This window comes from Pristiophorus japonicus, chromosome 1, assembly GCF_044704955.1.
Source record: "Pristiophorus japonicus isolate sPriJap1 chromosome 1, sPriJap1.hap1, whole genome shotgun sequence".
Classification (NCBI taxonomy): domain Eukaryota; kingdom Metazoa; phylum Chordata; class Chondrichthyes; family Pristiophoridae; genus Pristiophorus; species Pristiophorus japonicus.
In genome coordinates, this window is record NC_091977.1 from 544,371,798 (window position 1) to 544,399,499 (window position 27,702).

The following is a 27,702-nucleotide window of genomic DNA, read 5'->3' on the forward strand; positions in this document are numbered from 1 at the left end:
AGGTGGGGTCAAACTAAGAGATGGTCTAAGATAGGTTTACAGTATGTTTGTGAACGCACGAAGCGTAGTAAACAAGATAAGTGAGCTGCAGGCACAAATAGCCGCATGGGAATATGATGTTGCGGCAATAATGGAGACCTGGCTTTAAAAAAAAAAGGGCAGGATTGGGTATTAAATATTCCTGGATATAGGGTGTTCAGGAAAGATAGAGAAGGAAAGATAGAACGTAATGTATTGGTTAAGGAGAATGTTACAATGCTGGAGAGCTAGAGTTAAGAAATAATAGAGGTGACATTTCACGACTAGGTGTATTCTATAGTAGGAAAATATGGAGGAGCAAATTGGCAGAGAAATTAGAGAGAGGTGCAAGAACTATAGAGTAGTGATAATGGGGGACTTCAACTATCCTGATATAGACTGGGATAGTGATAGTGTAAAGGGCAGAGAGGGGGAAAAATGTCTCAAATGTGCTGAGGAGAACTTTCTTGATCCGTTCGTTTCCGGCCCAACGAGGCAGGAGACATTGCTGGATCCAGTTCTGGGGAATCAGGTGGGTCAAGTGTCAGTCGGGGAACATTTAGGGAACAGTGATCATAGTACCATAAGGTTTTAGATTAGCTATGGAAAAGGACAGGGAACAATCTAGAGTAAAAATACTTAATTAGAGGAAGGCAAATTTCAGTGGGATGAGGACGGATTTGGTCCGGGTAAATCTGAATTAAAGATTGGCAGGCAAACTGTAGTGGAACAATGGACTGCCTTTAAAGGGGAAATAGTTCGGGTACAGCCGAGGTATATACCCACTTGGGGGAAAGGCAGGGCAACTAAAGTCAGGGCGGGAGTCGAGAGAGGCAGCGGCCTATAAAAGGCTCAGCAGTCCGGGGAGCGTCGAGAGAGGTGGGAGTCGAGAGAGGCAGCGGCCTATAAAAGGCTCAGCAGTCCGGGGAGTCGAGAGAGGCGGGAGTCGAGAGAGACAGCGGCCTATAAAAGGCTCAGCAGTCCGGGGAGCGTCAAGAGAGGCGGGAGTCGAGAGAGGCAGCGGCCTATAAAAGGCTCAGCAGTCCGGGGAGCGTCGAGAGAGGCAGCGGCCTATAAAAGGCTCAGCAGTCCGGGGAGCGTCGAGAGAGGCGGGAGTCGAGAGAGGCGTGACTTGTGCAGCTCCAGCTGAGAGAAGTCAAAAAAGAAGTAGAAAGAAATCAAAAGGTGACTTCACAGCCAACGTGGTAAGTGATTGGCTGCTGATTGGTGAGTAGTTTTTCTTTTTCTTTATTAGTCAGTAACTTTTAACATTGTTGTCGGCAATTTAAGTGTATCTAAGGGTTAAGTCATGGCAGGACAGCTCGGTCACGTGATATGCTCCTCCTGTACCATGTGGGAACACGGGGACAACACCAGTGTCCCTGACGACTACATGTGCGGGAAGTGTATCCACCTCCGGCTCCTGACGGTCCGCGTTGCGGAGTTGGAGCTGAGGGTGGATTCACTCTGGAGCATCCACGATGCTGAGAATGACGTGAGTATCACGTGGAGCGAGTTGGTCTTACCGCAGGAGAAGGGTCCACAGCCAGCGAGGGAATGGAAGACCAGCAGGAAGAGTAGTGCAAGGAAGGTAGTGCAGGGGTCCCCTGTGGTCATCCCACTGCAAAACAGATACACTGCTTTGAGTGCTGTTGAGGGGGATGACTCATCAAGAGCGGGCAGCAGCAACCAAGTTCATGGCACCGTGGCTGGCTCTGTTGCACAGGAGGGCAGGAAAAAGAGTGGGCGAGCGATAGTGATAGGGGATTCGATTGTAAGGGGAACAGATAGGCATTTCTGCGGCCGCAACCGAGACTCCAGGATGGTATGTTGCCTCCCTGGTGCAAGGGTCAAGGATGTCTCGGAGCGGGTGCAGGACATTCTAAAAAGGGAGGGAGAACAGCCAGTTGTCGTGGTGCACGTTGGTACCAATGACATAGGTAAAAAAAAGGGATGAGTTCCTACGAAATGAATTTAAGGAGCTAGGAGCTAAATTAAAAAGTAGGACCTCAAAAGTAGTAATCTCGGGATTGCTACCAGTGCCACGTGCTAGTCAGAGTAGGAATCGCAGGATAGCTCAGATGAATACGTGGCTTGAGCAATGGTGCAGCAGGGAGGGATTCAAATTCCTGGGGCATTGGAACCGGTTCTGGGGGAGGTGGGACCAGTACAATCCGGACGGTCTGCACCTGGGCAGGACCGGAACCAATGTCCTCGGGGGAGTGTTTGCTAGTGCTGTTGGGGAGGAGTTAAACTAATATGGCAGGGGGATGGGAACCAATGCAGGGAGATAGAGGGAAACAAAAAGGAGGCAAAAACAAAAGACAGAAAGGAGATGAGGAAAAGTGGAGGGCAGAGAAACCCAAGGCAAAGAACAAAAAGGGCCATTGTACAGCAAAATTCTAAAAGGACAGAGGGTGTTAAAAAAACAAGCCTAAAGGCTTTGTGTCTTAATGCAAGGAGTATCCGCAATAAGGTGGATGAATTAACTGTGCAAATAGATGTTAACAAATATGATGTGATTGGGATTACGGAGACGTGGCTCCAGGATGATCAGGGCTGGGAACTCAACATCCAGGGGTAGTCAACATTCAGGAAGGATAGAATAAAAGGAAAAGGAGGTGGGGTAGCATTGCTGGTTAAGGAGGAGATTAAGGCAATAGTTAGGAAGGACATTAGCTTGGATGATGTGGAATCTATATGGGTAGAGCTGCAGAACACCAAAGGGCAAAAAACATTAGTGGGAGTTGTGTACAGACCTCCAAACAGTAGTAGTGATGTTGGGGAGGGCATCAAACAGGAAATTAGGGGTGCGTGCAATAAAGGTGCAGCAGTTATAATGGGTGACTTTAATATGCACATAGATTGGGCTAACCAAACTGGAAGCAATACGGTGGAGGATTTTCTGGAGTGCATAAGGGATGGTTTTTTAGACCAATATGTCGAGGAACCAACTAGGGGGGAGGCTATCTTAGACTGGGTGTTATGTAATGAGAGAGGATTAATTAGCAATCTCGTTGTGCGAGGCCCCTTGGGGAAGAGTGACCATAATATGGTGGAATTCTGCATTGGGATGGAGAATGAAACAGTTAATTCAGAGACCATGGTCCAGAACTTAAAGAAGGGTAACTTTGAAGGTATGAGGCGTGAATTGGCTGGGATGGATTGGCGAATGATACTTAAGGGGTTGACTGTGGATGGGCAATGGCAGACATTTAGAGACCGCATGGATGAACTACAACAATTGTACATTCCTGACTGGCATAAAAATAAAAAAGGTAAGGTGGCTCAACCGTGGCTATCAAGGGAAATCAGGGATAGTATTAAAGCCAAGGAAGTGGCATACAAATTGGCCAGAAATAGCAGCGAACCCGGGGACTGGGAGAAATTTAGAACTCAGCAGAGGAGGACAAAGGGTTTGATTAGGGCAGGGAAAATGGAGTATGAGAAGAAGCTTGCAGGGAACATTAAGACGGATTGCAAAAGTTTCTATAGATATGTAAAGAGAAAAAGGTTAGTAAAGACAAACGTAGGTCCTCTGCAGTCAGAATCAGGGGAAGTCATAACGGGGAACAAAGAAATGGCGGACCAATTGAACAAGTACTTTGGTTCGGTATTCACGAAGGAGGACACGAACAACCTTCCGGTTATAAAAGGGGTCGGGGGGTCTAGTAAGGAGGAGGAACTGAGGGAAATCCTTATTAGCCGGGAAATTGTGTTGGGGAAATTGATGGGATTGAAGGCCGATAAACCCCCAGGGCCTGATGGACTGCATCCCAGAGTACTTAAGGAGGTGGCCTTGGAAATAGTGGATGCGTTGACAGTCATTTTCCAACATTCCATTGACTCTGGATCAGTTCCTATGGAGTGGAGGGTAGCCAATGTAACCCCACTTTTTAAAAAAGGAGGGAGAGAGAAAACAGGGAATTATAGACCGGTCAGCCTGACATTGGTAGTGGGTAAAATGATGGAATCAATTATTAAGGATGTCATAGCAGTGCATTTGGAAAGAGGTGACATGATAGGTCCAAGTCAGCATGGATTTGTGAAAGGGAAATCATGCTTGACAAATCTTCTGGAATTTTTTGAGGATGTTTCCAGTAGAGTGGATAAGGGAGAACCAGTTGATGTGGTATATTTGGACTTTCAGAAGGCGTTCGACAAGGTCCCACACAAGAGATTGATGTGCAAAGTTAGAGCACATGGGATTGGGGGTAGTGTACTGACATGGATTGAGAACTGGTTGTCAGACAGGAAGCAAAGAGTAGGAGTAAATGGGTACTTTTCAGAATGGCAGGCAGTGACTAGTGGGGTACCGCAAGGTTCTGTGCTGGGGCCCCAGCTCTTTACACTGTACATTAATGATTTAGATGAGGGGATTAAATGTAGTATCTCCAAATTTGCGGATGACACTAAGTTGGGTGGCAGTGTGAGCTGCGAGGAGGATGCTGTGAGGCTGCAGAGCGACTTGGATAGGTTAGGTGAGTGGGCAAATGCATGGCAGATGAAGTATAATGTGGATAAATGTGAGGTTATCCACTTTGGTGGTAAAAACAGAGAGACAGACTATTATCTGAATGGTGACAGATTAGGAAAAGGGGAGGTGCAAAGAGACCTGGGTGTCATGGTACATCAGTCATTGAAGGTTGGCATGCAGGTGCAGCATGCGGTTAAGAAAGCAAATGGCATGTTGGCCTTCATAGCAAGGGGATTTGAGTACAGGGGCAGGGAGGTGTTGCTACAGTTGTACAGGGCATTGGTGAGGCCACACCTGGAGTATTGTGTACAGTTTTGGTCTCCTAACCTGAGGAAGGACATTCTTGCTATTGAGGGAGTGCAGCGAAGGTTTACCAGACTGATTCCCGGGATGGCGGGACTGACCTATCAAGAAAGACTGGATCAACTGGGCTTGTATTCACTGGAGTTCAGAAGAATGAGAGGGGACCTCATAGAAACATATAAAATTCTGACGGGGTTAGACAGGTTAGATGCAGGAAGAATGTTCCCAATGTTGGGGAAGTCCAGAACCAGAGGTCACAGTCTAAGGATAAGGGGTAAGCCATTTAGGACCGAGATGCGGAGGAACTTCTTCACCCAGAGAGTGGTGAACCTGTAGAATTCTCTACCACAGAAAGTTGTTGAGGCCAATTCACTAAATATATTCAAAAAGGAGTTAGATGAGGTCCTTACTACTAGGGGGATCAAGGGGTATGGCGAGAAAGCAGGAATGGGGTACTGAAGTTGAATGTTCAGCCATGAACTCATTGAATGGCGGTGCAGGCTAGAAGGGCCGAATGGCCTACTCCTGCACCTATTTTCTATGTTTCTATGTTTCCTGGATAATGAAAGAGAGAGTAAGATGAAGCAGAAAAAGGGGGACAGATGTCAGGTTGAGAATACAAGCGAGAATCGGCAGAATATAGAAAGTTCAGAGGGGCAGTGAAAAAGGAAATAAGAGGGGCAAAGAGAGAGTGTGAGAATAGAATGGCAGCCAACATAAAAGGGAATCTAAAAGTTTTCTTATCGGCATAAACGCTTAGTAAGAGGGGTGGGGCCAATTAGTAACCAAAAAGACCTACACATGGAGACAGAGGACATGGCTGAGGTCCTAAATAAATACTTTGCATCTGTCTTTACCAAGGAAACAGATGCTGCCAAAATCAGTGAAAGAGGAGGTAGTGGAGATACTGGATGGGATAGAAATTGATGAGGTACGAGAAAGGCTGGCTGTGCTTAAAGTAGATAAGTCACCAGGACTGGATGGGATACATCCTAGGAACACTGAGGGAAGTAAAGGTGGAAATTGCAGAGGTACTGGCCATAATCTTCCAATCCTCCTTGGATACAGGGCTGGTGCCAGAAAACTGGAGAATTGCAAATGTTACACCTTGTTCAAAAAAGGGTGTAAAGATAAACCCAGCAACTACAGGCCAGTCAGTTTAATCATGGCTCGGCTGGGGAGGGGAGGGGAGGGGTAGCTTTTAGAAACAATAATCCGACACAAAAGAGTCACTTGGACAAGTGTGGATTAATTAAGGAAAGCCAGCACGGATTTGTTAACGGCAAATCGTGTTTAACCAACTTGATCGAATTTTTTGATGAGGTAACAGAGGGTTGATAAGCGTAATGTGGTTGATGTGGTGTACACGCACGACCAAAAGGCGTTTGATAAAGTACCACATAATAGGCTTGCTAACAAAGTTGAAGCCCGTGCGATAAAAGGGACAGGGGCAGTATGGATACGGGATTGTCTCAGTGACAGGAAACAGAGAGTAGTGGTGAATGGTTGTTTCTGGGACTGGAGGGAGGTATACAGTGGTGTTCCCCAGGGGTCGGGACTGGGACCACTGCTTTTCTGGATATATAATGATTGGATGTGGGTGTACAGGGCACAATTTCAACATTTGAAGATGACACAAAATCTTGGAAGTATAGTGAACAGTGAGGAAGATAGTGAGAGGCTTCAAGACAGAGACAGACAGACAGGCTGGTGAAATCGGCAGACACGTGGCAGATTAAATTTAATGTGCACAAATCTTTGAAGGTGGCAGGGCAGGTTGAGAAAACGGTCAAAAAAGCATACAGGATTCTGGGCTTCATAAATAGAGGCATAGAATAACAAAGTACATAGAGTACATTGATACAGGGCGATGGCAGGAGAGCGGGGCAGTGGGATTAGTTTGGGATGGATACAGGGCTCTAAGGAGAGAGCGGGGCAGTGGGATTAATTTGGGATTGATATAGAACTATGGGGAGAGCGCGGGAATTTGTCTTGGGATTGCCCTACTAAAGAGCCGGCACAGATGTTATGGGCTGAATGGCCTCCTGTGTCCTGTAAAGTTCTACAGTTCCAAGTGGACAAGTAAAATCAAGGAAAACCCAAATATGTTTTATAAATATATTCGGAGCAAGAGGATAACTAAAAAGAGTAGGGCCTATTAGAGACCATAAAAGTAACCTGTATGTGGAGGCGGACGATGTTGTTAATGAATACTTTACGTTTTCACAAAAGAGTGGGGCGATGTATGTTTTGCAATCAGGGAGGAGAGTGAAATATTAGTTGAAATAAACATTATTAGTGGGCATAGCAGCTTTGAAAGTGAATATATCCCCAGGCTCAGATGAAATGTATCCCAGGCTGTGACGCGGATTAATCAAGGGTGTCTGCACGGATTTAGGGGAAGGTCGTGTCCGGCTAATTTGATTGCATTTTTTGAGGAGGTAACAAGGAGGGCCGATGAAGGCAGTGCGTTTGATGTCGTGTATATGGATTTTAGCAAGGCTTTTGATAAGGTCCCACAAGGCAGACTGGTCACGAAAGGAGAAGCCCATAGGATCAATGGCAAAGTGGCAAGTTGGATCCAAAATTGGCTCAGAGACAGGAAACAAAGGGTAATGGTTGAAGGATGTTTTTTTAAACTGGGAGGCTGTTTCCAGTGGGATTCCTCAGGGCTCAGTACTTGCTTTTCGTGGTACATATCAATGATTTAGATTTGAATGTAGATGATACTAAAATTGGCCATGTGGTTGATAATGAAGAAAGCTGTAGACTGCAGTAAGATATCGATGAACTGGTCAGGTGGGCAGAACAGTGGCAAATGGAATTCAATCTGGAGAAGTGTGAGGTAATGCATTTGGGGAGGGCTATCAAGGCAAGGGAACACACATTAAATGGTAGGACACTGAGGAGTGTAGAGGAACAGAGGGACCTGGGAGTGCAGGTCCACAGATCCCTGAAGGTAGCAGGCCGGGTAGATAAGGTGGTTAAGAAGGCATACGGAATGCTTACCTTTATTAGCCGAGGCATAGAATAGAATACAAGAGCAGGGAGGTTATGCTTGAACTGTACAGATTACAGGTAACTGGTTAGGCTACAGCTAGAATACTGCATGCAGTTCTGGTCACCACATTACAGGAAGGATGTGATTGCACTAGAGAGGGTACAGAAGAGATTTACGAGGATGTTGCCAGGACTGGAAAATTTTAGCAATGAGGAAAGATTGGATAGGCTGGGTTTGCTATCTTTGGAACAGAGGAGGCTGAGGGGAGACTTTATTGAGGTGCATAAAATTATGAGGGGCCTAGATAAAGTGGATAAGAAGGACCTATTTCCCTTAGCAGAGGGGTCAACAACCAGGGGGCATAGATTTAAAGTAATTCGTAGACGGTTTAGAGGGGATTTGAGAGGAAATTTCTTCACCCAGAGGGTGGTGGGGGTCTGTAACTCACGGCCTGAAAGGGTGGTAGAGGTAGAAACCCTCACCACATTTAAAAGTACCTGGATGTACACCTGAAGTGCCGTAACCTACAGGGCTACGGACCGAGAGCTGGAAAGTGGGATTAGGCTGGGGAGCTCTTGGTCAGCCGGCGCGGACACGATGGGCCGAATGGCCTCCTTCCGTGCTGTGAATTTCTCTGATTCTATGGACAACTTTGGCTGCGATTGTGAAGCTGCTCTGCCGTGAGCAGGTGGGTTTGGCAGAGAGAGGACACACTGCTCGGTCTTTCCTCTCCTTCGGGAGGGTCCACCTCCAGACAGCTCCTGCGGGGCTCCTTACCTGCGCACCGCGAGACAGGCAGCTGCGGCCAGGAGCTGTCTGGCGGGGAGGCGGGCAGGAGACCCGCTGCACACCTCCGTGAGGGGTCAGAAAAATGACCAGAGTCCAGCCACAAGGTGCAAAGAGCTTTATAGATGAAAATGACAGCACCATCCATCGATTGATTGAAACACCGCTCCATCGAAAAGGGGAAAATCACATAATAGTAACATAATAATCGCCACACCTTCCAAATGATTTCCGGTTTTAATCGATAAAAAGCAGAGTTTATGTCAGTCCAGTCTGGTGGCCCTAGCAGTCGGTTCCAGGTGCAGGGGGCAGTTCGAATCTCACCGGCGGTACGCCCCAAAAGCCACGAAGCTGAACAGGATGGTGATGCCGACGAGCGAGATGGTGGCGGGCGCAGTGAAGAACTGGCGGTAGTTGATCTGGTAATACCACAGCACCGAGAGCATGAGGAAGAAGACGGGCAACATGAGGCCGCCGATGTTGAGGGTGGTCTCGGTGTGTTCGGCCGCGTGGCTACCTGCAGGGGACTGAGGGGTGGCGTTCTGCGAGATGTGGCAGTGAATGACGCAGTTGTTGACTATGTTGAGCGAGGAGAGTGTCTGTGTGTCGTCTCCCAGCAGCTGCCCCTGGTAGATCAGACGAACCTGGTGCTCCTGGTGGGGGAAGTGGGTCCTGTGGACACAACGAAATAGGCAAACACATTAATAAGCAGCGAAAGGCAACAGGCAGGTCCGAGAGACAGAACCAACCTCGGCACGAATCACCGGCAGCCTTGGCCTCCTCCAGCCCAGCCCTTACATTATTTATAGAATCCTAGAATAGTTTCAGCCCCTTGAGCCATTGCCGGCCCTCTGCAAGAGCAACTCAGCCAGTTCCACTACCCCACCCTTTCCCTGGAGCGCTGCAATTTTTAAAAAACTTCAGGAACTTATCAAACTCCCTTTTGAAAGCTGTGATTGAGTCTGCCTCCACCACTCTTTCAGGCAGTGCATTCCAGATCCTAACCACTCGCTGCGTAAAACTGTTTTTCCTCATAACACCTATGGTTCTTTTGCCAATCATCTTGAATCTGTGTCCTATGGTTCTCGACCCTTCCACCAATGGGAACAGTTTCTCTCTCTCTACTCTGTCCAGGCCCCTTCATGATTGTGAACACCTCGATCAAATCTCTTCTCAACCTTCTCTGCTCCAAGGAGAACAACCCCAGCTTCTCCCGTCTATCCCCGTAACTGAAGTCCCTCATTCCTGGAACCATTCTCGGAAATCTGTTCTGCTCCCTCTCTAAGGCCTTCACATCCTTCCTAAAGTGTGGTGCCCAGAATTGGACACAATACTCCAGTTGAGGCCGAACCAGTGTTTTATACAGGTTCATCATAATTTCCACGCTTTTGTGCTCTATGCCTCTATTTATGAAGCCCAGGATCCTGTAAGCTGTTTAACCGCTTTCTCAACCTGCCCTGCCACCTTCAATGATTTGCGCACATACACCTCCAGGTCTCTCTGTTCATGCACCCTCTTTAGGATTGTACCCTTCAGTTTATATTGCCTCTCCTTCCTATCAAAACCCAAAAATGTTTTATAAATACATTAAGAGCAAGAGGATAACTAAAGAAAGAGTAGGGCCTATTAGAGACCATAAAGGTAACCTGTGTGTGGAGGAGGAAGACGTGGGTATGGTTCTTAAAGAATACTTTGTATCTGTTTTCACAAAGAGAGAGGCAATGCAGACATTGCAATCAGAGTGGGGGAGTGTGAAATATTAAATGAAAAACAGTGAGGGGAAGTCGTAAAGGGTTCAGCATCTTCAAAAGTGGATAAATCTCCAGGCCCGGGTGAAATGTATCCCAGGCTGCTAAGAGAAGCAAGGAGGAAATAGCAGAGGCTCTGACCATCATTTTCCAATCCTCTCTGGCTACAGGTGTGGTACTGGAGGACTGCTAAAGTTGTACCGTTGTTTAAAAAGGGAGAAAGGGATAGATCGAGTAATTATAGGCCAGTCAGCCTAACCTCAGTGGCGAGAAAATTATTGGAAAAAATTCTGAGGGACAGGATAAATCTTCATTTAGAAAGACATGGATTAATCAAGGACAGTCAGCACGGATTTGTTAAGGGAAGGTCGTGCCTGACTAACATGATTGAATTTTTTGAGGAGGTAACAAGGAGGGTCGATGAGGGGAGTGTGTACGATGTAGTGTATATGGATTTTAGCAAGGCTTTTGATAAGGTCCCACAAAGCAGACTGGTCACGAAAGGAGAAGCCCATGGGATCCAGGGCAAAGTGGCAAGTTGGACCCAAAATTGGCTCAGAGGTAGGAAGCAAAGGGTAATGGTCGATGGGTGTTTTTGTGACTGGAAGGGTGTTTCCAGTGGGGTTCTGCAGGGCTCAGTACTGGGTCCCTTGCTTTTTGTGGTATTTCATCAATGATTTAGACTTGAATGTAAGGGGTATGATGAAGAAGTTTGCAGATGATACAAAAATCGGCTGTGTGGTTGATAAAGAAGAAGAAAGCTGGGGACTGCAGGAAGATATCAATGAACTGGTCAGGTGGGCAGAACAGTGGCAAATGGAATTCAATCCGGAGAAGTGAGTGATAATGCATTTGGGGAGGGCTAACAAGGAAAGGGAATACACATTAAATGGTAGGACACTGAGAAGTGTAGAGAAACCGGGATCTTGGAGTACAGGTCCACAGATCCCTGAAGGTAGGACAGGTAGGATAGATTAAGGCGGCATACGGGATACTTGCTTTTATTAGCCAAGGCACAGAATATAAGAGCAGGGAGGTTATGCTTGAACTGTATAAAACACTGGTTAGGCCACAGCTAGAGTACTGCGTGCAGTTCTGGTCACCACATTACAGGAAAGACAATGATTGCACTAGAGGGTACAGAGGAGATTTACGAGGATGTTGCCTGGACTGGAGAATTTTAGCTGTGAGAAAAGACTGGATAGGCTGGGGTTGTTTTCTTTGGAAGAGAGGAGGCTGAGGGGAGTCCTAATTGAGGTGTATAAAATTATGAGGGGCCTGGATAAAATGGATAGGAAGGACCCATTTCCCTTAGCAAAAGGGCAATAACCAGGAGGCATTGATTTAAAGTAACTGGTAGGAGGTTTAGAGGGGATTTGAGGGGTAATGTCTTCACTCAGAGGGTGGTGGGGGTCTGGAACTCACTGCCTGGTAGATGCAGAAATCCTCACCACATTTAAAAAATACTTGGATGTGCACCTGAAGTGCCGTAACATACAGGGCTACGGACCCAGAGCTGGAATGTGGGATTAAGCTGGATAGCTCTTTGTCGGCCGGCACGGACACGATGGGCCAAAATGGTCTCCTTCCATGCTGTAAATTTCTATGATTTTTTATGTATCACTTTGCACTTTTCTGCGTTAAATTTCATCTGTCACCTGTCTGCCCATTTCACCCGACTGTTTATGTCTTCTTTAAGTCTATCACTACCCTCCTCACTGATCACTATATTTCCAATTTTGTGTCATCTGCAAACTTTGAAATTGTGCCCTGTGCACCCACATCCAAGTCATTAATATATATCAGGAAAAGCAGTGGTCCCAGTACCAACCCCTGGGGAACACCATTCTATACCTTCCTCCAGTCCAAAAAACAACCGTTCACCATTACTCTCTTTCCTGTCACTGAGCACAGCGCAGTCTGCAGAGAGCAGGATTAAATAGAGTATTTGGAAATTTGGAAAGAGTGGGAATTCGGAGAAGAGGGAGAAGGAGTTGCTGTCTTTTGCCTACACTACTTGTAGTGCTGTGTTACAAGTTATGTAATTTCATTACCCATGACAGTAATCTAGATCAATTAATTAGTCAAGAAATTAAACAGTAAACTACGTTACTTAAATACAAATGTAATTCAATTTAATTAAATGGAACAAGGTCCTATAGGGATGGCAGGGCAGGTGGTGTGTCGCAACTGCAGCATGTGGGAGTTTGAGGAGAGCATTGTGATCCCAAACAACCACGTATGCAGTAAGTGCCTGCATCTTAAGGAACTTCAGCTCAGAGTTGTTGAGCTGGAGTCGGAGATACAGATAGTGCAGGGCATCAGGAAGAGGGAGACTTACTTGGACACTTTGATCCAGGAGGCAGTCACACATCTTAGGTTAGATAGTGGTGCAGGTCTGGTTCATGGTCAGGGACAGGAGGGTGTGACTGCAACTCAGGCAGGTAAGGGGACCTCAGGTGCAGTGCTGGAGGAGCTTTGGTCTTTGTCCTTATCCGACAGGTATGAGGTTCTTGCTGCCTGTGTGGATAGGGAAAAGCCTGCAGGATGGTTGAGCAAGCTGACCGTGGGGCAGGAGGCCATTCAAGTGTGGGGAGTGGAAGGGGATGTTGTTGTGGTCGGGGACAATATAGTCAGAGGGATAGATACTGTTCTCTGCAGCCACGACCAGTTTCAAAGGTTGTGTTGCCTGCCCGGTGCCAGGGTTAAAGACATCTCCTCGAGGCTGGAGAAGAACTTTGGTGTGGGAAGGGAGGATCCAGTTGTCGCGGTCCACGTAGGAACCAACTAGGAATGCGGTTCTGTTGAGAGAGTTTGAGTTGGGGTCCAAATTAAAAAGTAGAACCTCAAAAGGTAATAATCTCAGATTGTTACCAGAACCACGCACCAATTGGCATCGGGATAAACAGATTAGAAAGTTAAATACATGGCTCAAAGATTAGTGTGGGAGGCAGGGGTTTTGCTTCATGGGCCACTGGCACCAGTACTGGGGAAAGAGGGAGCTGTTCCCTTGGGACGGGCTTCACTTAAACCGGGCTGGAACCAGCGTCCTGGCAAATTGAATAACTAGGGCAGTCAACAGGGCTTTAAACGAATGAAGGGGGGCCGGGACGATTCAGGAAAGAGTAAATTTGAAAGCAGCTAGAGAAATGTCAAGGACCTGGAGCAGAGCAGAGTTTTGGGTAAAAATAAGCTGAGTGGGTCAGGAAGGGACAGAGAGTAACAAAGGTAATAGGGCATCAGTGACTAATAGAAAAAAGTCAAAGCTAAAGGCCCTATATCTGAATGCGCAAAGCATTCACAACAAAATAGATGAATTAATAGCGCAGATAGAAATTAATAGGTTTCATCGAATTGTCATCAAGGAGACGTGGTTGCAAAGTGACCAAAGTTGTGAACTAAATATTCCAGGATACTTAACGGTTAGAAGAGATCGGCAAAATTGGAAAAGGAGATGGGCGAGCCTGACAATAAAGGATGGGACACAGACAGTAGAGAGAAAGGATCTTAGCTCGGAAAATCAAGAAGTAGAATCTGTTTGGGTGGAATGAAGAAACAGCAAGGGGCAAAAAACATTGAGGGGAGTTGTTTATAGTCGTTGTAATGTCGGGCAGAGTATAAATCAGGAAATTAGAGATGCATGTAACAAGGGTAATACAGTAATCATGGGGGACTTTAATCTACATATAGACTGGGCAAACCAAATTTGCAGTAATAGTGTGAGGGATGAATTCATGGAATGTGTACAAGATAGTTTTGTCGATCAGTATGTCGAGGAACCAACTCGGGAACAGGCTATTTTAGATCTAGTATTGTGCAATGAGAAAGGGTTAATTAATAACCTTGTAGTAATGGGGCCTTTGGGGAAGAGAGACCATAATATGATAGAATTTTATATTAAGTTTGAAAGTGATTTTGTTAAGTCTAAACAAAAGAAACTACATAGGTATGAGGGAGAGTTGGCTAAGGTAGATTGAGAAATTACATTAAAAGGTATGACGGTAGATAACAATGGCTAGCAGTTAAAGAATTAATACATAATTTACAACAAATATACATTTCTTTAAGACACAAAAACCCCACAGGAAAAGTAGTCCAACCGTGGCTAACAAGAGAAGTTAAAGATAATATTAGATTAAAGGAAGAGGTTTATAATGTTGCCAAAAAGAGCAGTAAGCCTGAGGATTGGGAGGGTTTTAGAATTCAGCAAAGGAGGACCAAGAAATTAGATAAAGAAGGGGAAAACAGAATACGAGAGTAAACTGGAGACATAAAAACAGACTGTAAAAGCTTCTATAGGCATGTAAAAAGGAAATGATTTCCGAAAGTAAATGTGGGTCCCTTACAGGCTGAGACAGGAGAAATTATAATGGGAATAGGAGACAGCAGAGGCTTTAAAAAAATACTTTATCTGTCTTCATAGAAGATGACGCAAAAAACCTTCCAAAATAGTGGAGAACCAGGGGTCCGGTGAGAATGAGGAACTGAAAGAAATTAATATTAATAAAAAAAGTACTAAAAAAATTAATTGGACTGAAAGCTGATAAATCCCCTGGACCCCTTGGCCTACATCCTTGGGTTTTGAGAGAGGTGGCTATAGAAGTATTGGTTGTCATCTTCCAAAATTCCATAGATTATAGAATGGTTCCCACGGACTGGAAGGATGCAAATATAATCCCGCTAATTAAGAAAGGAGGGAGAGAGAAAATGGGAAACTACAGACCAGGTAGCCTGACATCAGTAGTGGGGAAAATGCTAGAATCTATTATTAAGGACGTGGTAACAGGACACTTAGAAAATAATGATAGGATTGGGCAGAGTCAACATGGATTTATGAAAGGGAAATCATGTTTGACAAATCTGTTCGAGTTTCTGAGGCTGTAACTAGCAGAGTAAATAAGGGGGAACCAGTGGATGTGGTGTATTTGGATTTTCAGAAAGAATTCAATAAGGTGCCACACAAGAGATTATTAAACAAAATTAGGGCTCCTGGGATTGGGGGTAATATACTAGCCTGGATTGAGGATTGGTTAATGGACAGAAAACAGAGAGTAGGAATAAACGGGTCATTTTCGGGTTGGCAGGCTGTAACTAGTGGGGTACCGCAGGGATCGATGCTGGGGCCCCAGCTCACAATGATTTGGATAAGAGGACGAAATGTAATAGAATCATAGAATGGTTACAGCATGGAAGGCTGCCATTCGGCCCGCCGACTCCATGCCGATTCTCAGCCAGTCCCACTCACCCGTCCTTTCCCTGCAGCCTTGCAATTTTATTTCCTTCAGATACTTATCCAACTCCCTTTTGAAAGATAACATTGAGTCTGCCTCCAATACCCCTTCCAACAGTGCATTCCAGATCTTAACCACTCGCTGCCTAAAAATGTTTTTTCTTACATCGCCTTTAGGAAAGGAGGGAGAGAGAAAACAGGGAACACACTTAATATAACCAAGTTTGCTGATAATACAAAGCTCGGTGGGAATGTAAGTTGTGAGGAGGATGCAAAGAGGCTCCAAGGGGATTATAGACAGGCTCAGTGAGTGGGCAAGAACATGGCAAATGAAATATAATGTGGAGAAATGTGACGTTATCCACTTTGGTAGGAAAAATAGAAAAGCAGAGTATTTTTTAAATGGTGATAGATTGGGAAATGTTGGTGTTCAGAGGGACCTGGGTTCCTTGTACACCAATCACTGAAAGTTAACCTGCAGGTACAGCAAGTGATTAAAGCAAATGGGATGTTGGTCTTTATTACAGGAGGGTTTGAGTATCAGAGTAAAGATGTCTTACTGCAGTTATACAGGGCCCTGGTGAGACCACACCTGGAGTATTGTGTACAGTTCTGGTCTCCTTAACTAAAGAAGGATATATTTGCCATAGAGGGAGTACAACGAAGGTTCACCAGACTGATTCCTGGGATGGGGGGATTGTCCTGAGGAGAGATTGAGTAGACTCATCATCATCATCATCATAGGAAATCACTCGGAATCGAGGAAGACTTGCTTCCACTCCTGAAGTGAGTTCTTTAGTGGTTGAACAGGCCAATACGAGAGCCACAGACTCTGTCACAGGTGGGTCAGATAGTCATTGAGGGAAGGGGTGGGTGGGACTGGTTTGCCGCACACTCTTTCCGCAGTCTGCGCTTGATTGCGGCATGTTCCCGCGTTGAGACTCGAGGTCCTCCACTGAGGGCGGTCTTGGGCCAGGGACTAGGCCTATATTCTCTAGAGTTTAGAAGAATGAGAGGTGATCTCATTGAAACATACAAAATTCTTACATGGCTTGACAGGATAGATGCAGGGAGGATGTTTCCCCCCTGGCTGGGGAGTCGAGAACCGGGGTCACAGTCTCAGGATAAGGGATCGGCCATTTAGGACTGAGATGAGGAGAAATTTCTTCACTTGGAATCTTTGTAATTCTCTACCCAGAGGGCTGTGGAGCCTCAGTCATTGAGTACATTCAAAATAAAGATCGATAGATTTTTGGATATTAAGAGATTCACAGAAACATAGAAAATAGGTACAGGAGTAGGCCATTCGGCCCTTCGAGCCTGCACCGCCATTCATAAGAACATAAGAATTAGGAACAGGAGTAGGCCATCTAGCCCCTCGAGCCTGCTCCGCCATTCAACAAGATCATGGTTGATCTGGCCGTGGACTCAGCTCCACTTACCCGCCCGCTCCCCGTAACCTTTAATTCCCTTATTGGTTAAAAATCTATCTATCTGTGACTTGAATGCATTCAATGAGCTAGCCTCAACTGTTTCCTTGGGCAGAGAATTCCACAGATTCACAACCCTCTGGGAGAAGAAATTCCTTTCAACTCGGTTTTAAATTGGCTTCCCCGTATTTTGAGGCTGTGCCCCCTAGTTCTAGTCTCCCCGACCAGTGGAAACAACCTCTCTGCCTCTATCTTGTCTATCCCTTTCATTATTTTAAATGTTTCTATAAGATCACCCCTCATCCTTCTGAACTCCAACGAGTAAAGACCCAGTCTGCTCAATCTATCATCATAAGGTAACCCTCTCATCTTCGGAATCAGCCTAGTGAATCGTCTCTGTACCCCCTCCAAAACTAGTATATCCTTCCTTAAGTAAGGTGACCAAAACTGCACGCAGTACTCCAGGTGTGGCCTCACCAATACCTTATACAGTTGCAGCAGAACCTCCCTGCTTTTATACTCCATCCCTCTCGCAATGAAGGCCAACATTCCATTCGCCTTCCTGATTACCTGCTGCACCTGCAAACTAACTTTTTGGGATTCATGCACAAGGACCCCCAGGTCCCTCTGCACCGCAGCATGTTGTAATTTCTCCCCATTCAAATAATATTCCCTTTTACTGTTTTTTTCCCCCAAGGTGGATGACGTCACACTTTCCGATATTGTATTCCATCTGCCAAACCTTAGCCCATTCGCTGAACCTATCCAAATCTCTTTGCAGCCTCTCTGTGTCCTCTACACAACCCGCTTTCCCACTAATCTTTGTGTCATCTGCAAATTCTGTTACACTACACTCTGTCCCCTCTTCCAGGTCATCTATGTATATTGTAAACAGTTGTGGTCCCAGCACCGATCCCTGTGGCACACCACTAACCACTGATTTCCAACCCGAAAAGGACCCATTTATCCCGACTCTCTGCTTTCTGTTAGCCAGCCAATTCTCGACACATGCTAATACATTTCCTCTGACTCCGTGTATCTTTATCTTCTGCAGTAACCTTTTGTGTGGCACCTTATTGAATGCCTTTTGGAAATCTAAATACACCTCATCCATCGGTACACCTCTATCCACCATGCTCGTTATATCCTCAAAGAATTCCAGTAAATTAGTTAAACATGATTTCCCCTTTATGAATCCATGTTGCATCTGCTTGATTGCACTATTCCTATCTAGATGTCCCGCTATTTCTTCCTTAATGATAGTTTCAAGCATTTTCCCCACTACAGATGTTAAACTAACCGGCCTATAGTTACCTGCCTTTTGTCTGCCCCCTTTTTTAAACAGAGGCATTACATTAGCTGCTTTCCAATCCGCTGGTACTTCCCCAGAGTCCAGAGAATTTTGGTAGATTATAACGAATGCATCTGCTATAACTTCCGCCATCTCTTTTAATACCCTGGAATGCATTTCATCGGGACCAGGGGACTTGTCTACCTTGAGTCACATTCGCCTGTCCAGCACTACCCCCCTAGTGATAGAGATTGTCTCAAGGTCCTCCCTTCCCACATTCCTGTGACCAGCAATTTTTGGCATGGTTTTTGTGTCTTCCACTGTGAAGACCGAAGCAAAACAATTGTTTAAGGTCTCAGCCATTTCCACATTTCCCATTATTAAATCCCCCTTCTCATCTTCTAAGGGACCAACATTTACTTTAGTCACTCTTTTCCGTTTTATATATCGGTAAAAGCGTTTACTATCTGTTTTTATGTTTTGCGCAAGTTTACTTTCGTAATCTATCTTTCCTTTCTTTATTGATTTTCTTAGTCATTCTTTGCTGTCGTTTAAAATGTTCCCAATCTTCTAGTTTCCCACTAACCTTGGCCACCTTATACGCATTGGTTTTTAATTTGATACTCTCCTTTATTTCCTTGGTTATCCACGGCTGGTTATCCTTTCTCTTACCGCCCTTCTTTTTCACTGGAATATATTTTTGTTGAGCACTATGAAAGAGCTCCTTAAAAGTCCTCCACTGTTCCTCAATTGTGCCACCGTTTAGTCTGTGTTTCCAGTCTACTTTAGCCAACTCTGCCCTCATCCCACTGTAGTCCCCTTTGTTTGAGACACTACTTCCTCACCCTCAATCTGTATTACAAATTCAACCATACTGTGATCACTCATTCCGAGGGGCTGAACATGCAACTTCAGTACCCCATTCCTGCTTTCTCGCCATTTCCCTTGATCCCCCTAGTAGTAAGGACTTCATCTAACTCCTTTTTGAATATATTTAGTGAATTGGCCTCAACAACTTTCTGTGGTAGAGAATTCCACAGGTTCACCACTCTCTGGGTGAAGAAGTTTCTCTTCATCTCGGCTTACCCCTTATCCTTAGACTGTGACCCCTGGTTCTGGACTTCCCCAACATTGGGTACATTCTTCCTGCATCTAACCTGTCTAAACCTGTCAGAATTTTAAACGTTTCTATGAGATCCCCTCTCATTCTTCTGAACTCCAGTGAATACAAGCCCAGTTGATCCAGTCTTTCTTGATCTCTCAGTCTCGCCATCCCGGGAATCAGTCTGATGAACCTTCGCTGCACTCCCTCAATAGCAAGAATGTCCTTCCTCAAGTTAGGAGACCAAAACTGAACACAATACTCCAGGTGTGGCCTCACCAAGGCCCTGTACAACTGCAGTAACACATCCCTGCCCCTGTACTCGAATCCCCTCGCTATGAAGACCAACATGCCATTTGCTTTCTTAACCGCCTGCTGTATCTGCATGCCAACCTTCAATGACTGATGAACCATGACACCCAGGTCTCGTTGCACCTCCCCTTTTCTTAATCTGTCACCATTCAGATAATAGTCTGTCTCTCTGTTTTTACTACCAAAGTGGATAACCTCACATTTATCCACATTATACTTCATCTGCCATGCATTTGCCCACTCTCCTAACCTGTCCAAATCACCCTGCAGCCTCTTAGCGTCCTCCTCACAGCTCACATCGCCACCCAGTTTAGTGTCATCTGCAAACTTGGAGATATTACACTCAATTCCTTCATCCAAATCATTAATGTATATTGTGAAGAGCTGGGGTCCCAGCACTGAGTCCTGCGGTACTCCACTAGTCACTGCCTCCCATTCCGAAAATGACCCGTTTATCCCGACTCTCTGCTTCCTGCCTGCTAACCAATTCTCTATCTACTCCAGTACATTACCCCCAATACCATGTGCCTTGATCTTGTATACTAATCTCTTTTATGTGATACTTTGTCAAAGGCCTTTTGAAAGTCCAAATACACCACATCCACTGGTTCTCCCTTGTCCACTCTGCTAGTTACATCCTCAAAAAATTCCAGAAGATTGGTCAAGCATGATTTCCCTTTCATAAATCCATGCTGACTTGGTCTGATCCTATCACTGCTCTCCAAAGGCGCTGCTATTTCATCCTTAATAATAGATTCCAACATTTTCCCCACTACTGATGTCAGGCTAACCGGTACATTTTCTCTCTCCCTCCTTTTTTAAAAAGTGGTGTTACATTAGCTACCCTCCAGTCCATAGGAACTGATCCAGCGTCGATAGACCGTTGGAAAATGATTACCAATGCATCCACTATTTCTCGGGCCACTTCCTTAAGTACTCTGGGATGCAGACAATTAGGCCCTGGGGATTTATCGGCCTTCAATCCCATCAATTTCCCCAACACAATTTCCCGCCTAATAAGGATATCCTTCAGTTCCTTCTTCTCACTAGACCCTCGGTCCCCTCGTACATCTGGAAGGTCATTTGTGTCTTCCTTAGTGAAGATTTGAACTCGGATCGCTGGATTCAAAGCCCAGAGTGCTCACCATTACAGCATGGAACCAATGATTTTGGTATCGTCAGCAAACTTGGATACATTGCACTCTGTCCTTTCATCTATATCATTATCATCATCTTGTAAACAGCTGAGGCCCAAGCACTGATCCTTGCGGCACCCCACTGGTAGGAAAAATAATGGAATCCCTACTAAAGGAGAAAATAGAAGAACATCTAGAAACCAAAAATATAGGAATGAATCATCAGCGTGGCTTTCAAAAGGGAAAGTCTTGCTTGACCAACCTCATGGAATGTTTTGAAGAGGTAAGAGAGTGAGTAAACAATGGTAATGTAGTAGATTTAATTTCCCTAGATTTTCAAAAGGCCTGCGCTAAGGTACCCCATAATAGACTGATGAACAAGGTCAGAGAATGCGGAGTCAGAGACAAGTAGCAGAATGGATCGCTAGCTGGCTTCAGGACAGAAAGCAGAGAGTAGGGGTAAAGGGCAGCTATTTGCAGTGGCAGCAGGTGGGTCGTGGTGTTCCACCAGGATCAGTGCTAGGACCACTGTTGTTCACAATTTACATTAACGATTTAGACTTTGGAATCAAAAACACAATTTCTCAATTTGCGGATGACACCAAATTGGGGCGATAGTCAATACGGAGGAGGACTGCAATAAATTACAGGGGGACATTAACAAACTTGCAGAATGGGCATATAATTGGCAAATGAAGTTCAACACAGATAAATGTGAGCTATTACATATTGGTAGAAAGAATAGGGAGGTCACTTATTACTGGGAGGGCGTGAGTATGGGTGGGGTAGAGGAACTATGGGATCTCGGAGTACAGATACACAAATCACTAATCGTTGCGACACAGATTAGCAAGGCCATAAAAAAGCAAACCAAGCACTAGGGTTTATTTCTATATGTATCAAATTGAAAAAGTATTGAACCTTGGTGAGACCTTGGAACTTGGAGCACTGCGTACAGTTCTGGTCGCCTTATTAAAACAGGATAGAGGGGCACTGGAGAGGGTGCAGAGAAGATTTACAAGGACACCAGAAACGCGAGGGTATACATATCAGGAAAGGATGAACAGGCTCTTGGAAAAAAAGTGAGAGGGGTGACCTAATAAAGGTTTTTCAAATTATTAAAAGGTCTTTCAAATTATGAAAGGTTTTGATAAAGAGTAGATACAGAGAGAATGTTTCCACTTGTGGGAAAGAGCATAACTAGAAGCCATCAATATAAGATAGTCACCAATAATTCCAATAAGCAATTCAGAATAAACTTCTTTACCCGGAGGGTGGTGAGAATGTGGAACTCGCTACCACAGGAAGTGGTTGAAGGGATTAATATCGAAGCATTTAAAGAGAAGCTAAACAAGCATATGAGGGAGAAGGATAGATTTAGATGAGGAAAGATGGGAGGAGGCTCGAGTGGAGCATAAACACCGGCATGGACTGGTTGGGTCCAGTGGCCTGTTTGTGTTGTACGTCCTATGTATGTAGTTGTAGCCTGCCAACCCAAAAATGATTCGTTTATCTCTACCCTGTGTTTTCTATCTGTGAACCAATCCTTTATCCACGCTTTCCCACAACATGGGAAGTACTTCATTGGCTGTAAAGCACTTTGAGACGTCCGGTGTTCATGAAAGGCGCTATCGAAATGCAAGTCAGTCTTTCTAATATATTACCCCCAACCCCATGAGCCCTTATCTTGCATATCAACTATTTATGTGGCACCTTATCGAATGTCTTTTGGAAATCCAAATATACTACATCCACAGGGTCCCCTTTATCTACCCTGCGAGTTACATCCTCAAAAACTCCAATAAATTTGTTAAACATGATTTCCTTTTCATAAAACCATGTTGACTTTGCTTAATTATTATAACTTTCTAAGTGCCATGTCACCACTTCCTTAAGAATGGATTCCAGCATTTTCCCAACGACTGGTGTCAGGCTACCTGGCCTGTAGTTCCCAGTTATCTCTCTCCCTCCTTTCTTGACTAGCGGGGTTACATTTGCTACCTTCCAATCCGCTGGGACCGTTCCAGAATCGAGGGAATTTTGGAAGATCACAAACAATGTATCCACTATCTCTGTAACCACCTCTTTTAGAAGCCGAGGATGTAGGCCGCGGGTCCAGGGGATTTGTCGGCTTTTCGTCCCATTTGTTTCTGCAGTACTTTTTCTTTACTGATATTAATTACTTCAAGTTCCTCACTCTTATAAGCCCCTTGGTTCCCCACTATTTTGGTATGCTTTTTGTGTCTTTTACTGTGAAGAGATATAAAATATTTGTTGAAAGCCTCTGCCATGTTCCCATTACGATTCCTCCCGTCTCATCTCAGCCTCTAAGGGACCAATGCTTACTTTTACTACTCTCTTCCTTTTTACATACTTGTGCAATCTCTTACAATCTGTTTTTCTATTTCTTGCTAGTTTACTCTCATTCCATTTTATCAATGATTTTTGGTCATCCTTTGCTGGTTTCTAAAGGCCTCCCAATCCTCAGGCTTACTACCATTCTTCGCAACATTACAAGTCTCTTTTAATTTAATACTATCCTCAACTTCTTTAGTTGGCCACATATGGATCACTTTTCCCTCAGAGGTTTTTCTCTCAATGGAAAGTATATTTGTTGAGAATTTTGGAACATTTCTTTAAACGTTTATCTACCATCATACCTTTTAATCTAATTGGCTTCATTTAATTTCTCGAGACAAAGAGAGGGGGGCAGAGAGAGATAAAGAGAAAGGGAGGGAAATATGGGGTAGAGTGTAATAATATAAATCTCCTGTCTCATAGAATAGGTTCACGAAGTGGTACCCTCTGGAATCGAGGCACTTTTTTACCTCTTTATATGTCCGATCGTGTCTTGTGGTCTGACCCGCACCATTCTTTCAGTGTCATTCAAAAACTTTAGTCTCAGCAGCAGGGGGCTGTCCTCAGCAGAGTCACTGAGAATGGGCTGGTCACCAGTGGACAGAGTCTCGGGATCCTCCCTCCCAATAACAGAGCTCACTCGCTGACGTAACTGTACAGAGTCAGGCGGTGAGGCATCCAATTCAGGCACATTATCTGTAACCAGCCCCACAGCTCCTTTCTCTGTGGCAGATGTCCCCTCGTGCTCGATGAGAACCTCTTCCTCCACTTCGTTCCCCTTCTCGATCTCCTCCTCCTCCTCCTCCTCGTTCCGCTTCTCCCTCTCCGCTTCCCCATTGTGTTCCTCTTTCTCCGCCTCCTCGTTGGGCTTCTCTGTCACCGTCTCTGCGTTTTGCTTCTCCCTCTCCTCATTATGTTCCTCCCTCTCCTCGTTCTGCTCCTCCCTCTCCTCGTTCTGCTCTTCCCTCTCCGCCTCCTCGTTCTGCTCCTCCCTCCCCGCCTCCTTCTCCCTCTCCGCTTTGCATTCCGCCTCTCTTAAGCTGGCTACGGTTTCTCCTTGGTTTGGTAAGCCCTCGGTGGAAGAGGAGCAGGCCAAGTCCTGCTGCTCGGGGGTGGGTGGGGAAGTATCTTCAGCGGGTCTCAGCTCCTGGTCACCTCGGTCCACGGTGCGAGTGGATGCCCAGGCCAGAACCACCACCAACGCCATGAAAACCAGCCCAAAGAGAACGGTCACCTCGTCCCCGACTCCTTCGATTACAGCCATGGCGCAGGTCATCAACTCCCGTGATCACTCAACCGGGAAACTGAAAGAATGAAAAAGGAAAATGGTGAGGAGCAAGAGATGGGAACACGGCTTCAGAAGAGCTTAGCAGACGAGAGACCCCGCTGAATTGTCGACAAAAGACAACTGAGTCACTAATGTCCTTCAGAGAAGAGAGGTTACCGATTCTATTTACTAGAATATATTGGGAACAGAGTGACTGAAAATGTAGACAAAAATGAGTGGTCAGAGAGCGCCAACATGGATTTCTAGTCAAGTCCAACGAATCTAGCTGAATTTTTTGAGGAGGTAACAAACATGGTAGATAAGGGAATGTCTATGGATGACTTTAAAAAAAATTAGTTCCTGGAATGTGGGCGTCGCTGGCAAGGCCGGCATTTATTGCCCATCCCTAATTGCCGAGAAGGTGGTGGTGAGCCGCCTTCTTGAACCGCTGCAGTCCGTGTGGTGAGGGTCTCCCACAGTGCTGTTAGGGAGAGAGTTCCAGGATTGTGACCCAGCGACGATTAAGGAACGGCCGATATATTTCCAAATCAGGATGGTGTGTGACTGGGAGGGAAACTTGGAGGTGATGGTGTTCCTGTGCACCTACTGCCCTTGTCCTTCTAGGTGGAAGAGATTGGGAGTTTGGGAGGTGCTGCCACGGTGCGCCGGTGGTGGAGGGAGGGAGTGTTGAAGGTGGTGGATGGGGGGCCAATCAAGCGGCTGCTTTGTCCTGGATGGTGTCGAGCTTCGAGTGTTGTTGGAGCTGTACTCATCCAGGCAAGTGGAGAGTGTTCCATCACACTCCTGACCTGTAGATGGTGGAAAGACTTTGGGGAGTCAGGAGGTGAGACACTCGCCGCAGAATACCCAGCCTCTGACCCGCTCTTGGAGCCACAGTATTTATGTGGCTGGTCCAGTTAAGTTTCTGGTCAATGGTGACCCCCAGGATGTTGATGGTGGGGGATTCGGCGATGGTAATGTCATTGAATATTAAGGGCAGGTGGTTAGACTCTCGCTTGTTGGAGACGGTCATCGCCTGGCACTTGTGCGGCGTGAATATTATTTGACACTTATCAGCCCAAGCCTGTATGTCGTCCAGGTCATTCTGCATGCGGGCATGGAGTGCTTCATTATTTGAGGAGTTGCGAATGGCACTGAATACTGCAATCATCCAAGTACAGAAATCACTAAAAGCTGGTGAAGAATGTACAAAAAAATAATTGGGATGTTGGTCTTTTATCTTAAGGACTGGAACAGAAAGGGCTGGGGGTGATGCTACAGTTGTACAGAGCTCTGGTTAGACCTCACCTGCAGTAACTGCGTTCAGTTCTGGGCTCCGCATCTCAGGAAGGATATATTAGCCTTGGAGGGGGGGGGCAGATATTTTGGGACTCTTTTGTTTAATTTCATAAATTATCTGGAGCTTGGAGTCACAAGCACAATGGATACATGTCATAGAATGAAATAGCACAGTCCATTCGGCCCATCATACTTGTGCCAACTCTTTGAAAGAGCGATCCAATTTAGGCCCACTGCCCCCGCTCTTTCCCCATAGCCCGGCACATTTTTACTTTAAGTATTTATCAAATTCCCCGTTGAAAGTTACTATTGAATCTGCTTTCACCACCCTTTCAGGCAGTGCGTTCCCGATCATAACTCTCATCTCAACTTCTGGCAATTTTTGCCAATTGCCTTAAATCTGTGTCCTCTGACCCCATTGCCAATGGAAACAGTTTCTCCTTATTTACTCTCTCAAAACCCTTCATAATTTTGAACACTTATTTATTAAATCGCTCCTTAACCTTCCCTGCTCCAAGGAGAACAATCCCACTTTCTCCAGTCCCTCCACGTAACTGAAGTCCCTCATCCCCGGGACCATTCCAGTAAATCTCCTCTGCTCCCTCTCCCAGGCCTTCACATCCTTCCCAAAGAATGAGGCCCAGAATTGGATGCAATACTCCATCTCCAAATTTGCAGATGATACAAAGCTAATGCTGGTGGTGGACTCCAAAGCTGAACAGGATAAACTACAGGATGATTTGAACATGTGGGAATTGGGCAGTCAGGCGGCAGATGAAATTCAAAGTAGAGAAATGCAAAGTATAAAACACTAGTTAGGCCACAGCTGGAGTACTGCGTGCAATTCTGGTCACCACATTACAGGAAGGATGTGATTGCACTAGAGAAGGTACAGAGGAGATTTACGAGGATGTTACCTCGACTGGAGAATTTTTGCTATGAGGAAAGATTGGATAGGCTTTGGAACAGAGGAGGCTGAGGGGAGACCTGATTGAGGTGTATAAAATTATGAGAGGTGTAGATAGAGTGGATAGGAAGGACCTATTTCCCTTAGCAGAGGGGTTAATAACCAGGGGGCATAGATTTAAAGTATTGGTAGGAGGTTTAGAGGGGATTTGAGGAGAATTGTTTTTCAAGTAGTGGGGGTCTGGAACTCACTGCCTGAAAGGGTGGTAGAGGCAGAAACCCTCACCACATTTATAAAGTACCTGGATGTGCACTTGAAGTGCCGTAACCTGTAGGACTACGGACCGAGAGCTGGAAAGTGGGATTAGGCTGGGTAGCTCTTTGTCGGTCGGCATGGACCTGATGGGCCAAATGGCCTCCTTCCGTGCTGTAAATTTCTAAAGTGCTTCACATGGGGGACAAAAAGATACAGGAAGAGACTATTACTCAAATGGAGGGACATTAATGGAAAATGAAAGATCTGGGGGCCCTGAGTGACACTAGACTGAAGCTTTCACAACAATGCTCGGGGGCAGTGAGCAAAGTAGATCAGGCATTAGGGTGTGTGATACGGTCAAAGTTATGCACTTTGGCAAAAAAAAAATCAAAGAGCAAGTTATTATTTAAATGGAGAAAGATTGCAAAGTGCTGCAGTACAGCAGGACCTGGGGGTCCTTGTGCATGAAACACAAAAGGATAGTATGCAGGTACAGCAAGTGATCAGGAAGGCCAATGGAATCTTGGCCTTTATTGCAAAGGGGATGGAGTATAAAAGCAGGGAAGTCTTGCTACAGTTATACAGGGTATTGGTGAGGCCACACCTGGAATACTGCGTGCAGTTTTGGTTTCCATATTTACGAAAGGCAGTTCAGAGAAGGTTCACTAGGTTAATTCTGGAGATGAGGGGGTTGACTTATGAGGAAAGGCTGAGCCTCTATTCACTGGAATTCAGGTGATCTTATCAAAACATATAAGATTATGAGGGGGCTTGACAAGGTG

The 27,702-nt window shown here is 45.5% G+C and overlaps 1 protein-coding gene across 1 annotated transcript in view; it reads right to left on the bottom strand.

Annotated features, from left to right (window-relative positions):
* Positions 1-8,688: 8,688 nt before the first annotated feature.
* Positions 8,689-27,702, bottom strand: part of LOC139278447 (transmembrane and ubiquitin-like domain-containing protein 1) — a 29,159-nt gene continuing 10,145 nt past the window's right edge. Inside the window, exons 2-3 of the mRNA XM_070897225.1 lie at positions 23,663-24,496; positions 8,689-9,257 (exon numbers count right to left, since the gene is read on the bottom strand). Of these exons, the coding sequence (XP_070753326.1) occupies positions 8,906-9,257; positions 23,663-24,468 (1,158 nt within the window). The 5' untranslated portion in view covers positions 24,469-24,496 and the 3' untranslated portion in view covers positions 8,689-8,905. The remainder of the gene's footprint in view (positions 9,258-23,662; positions 24,497-27,702) is intronic.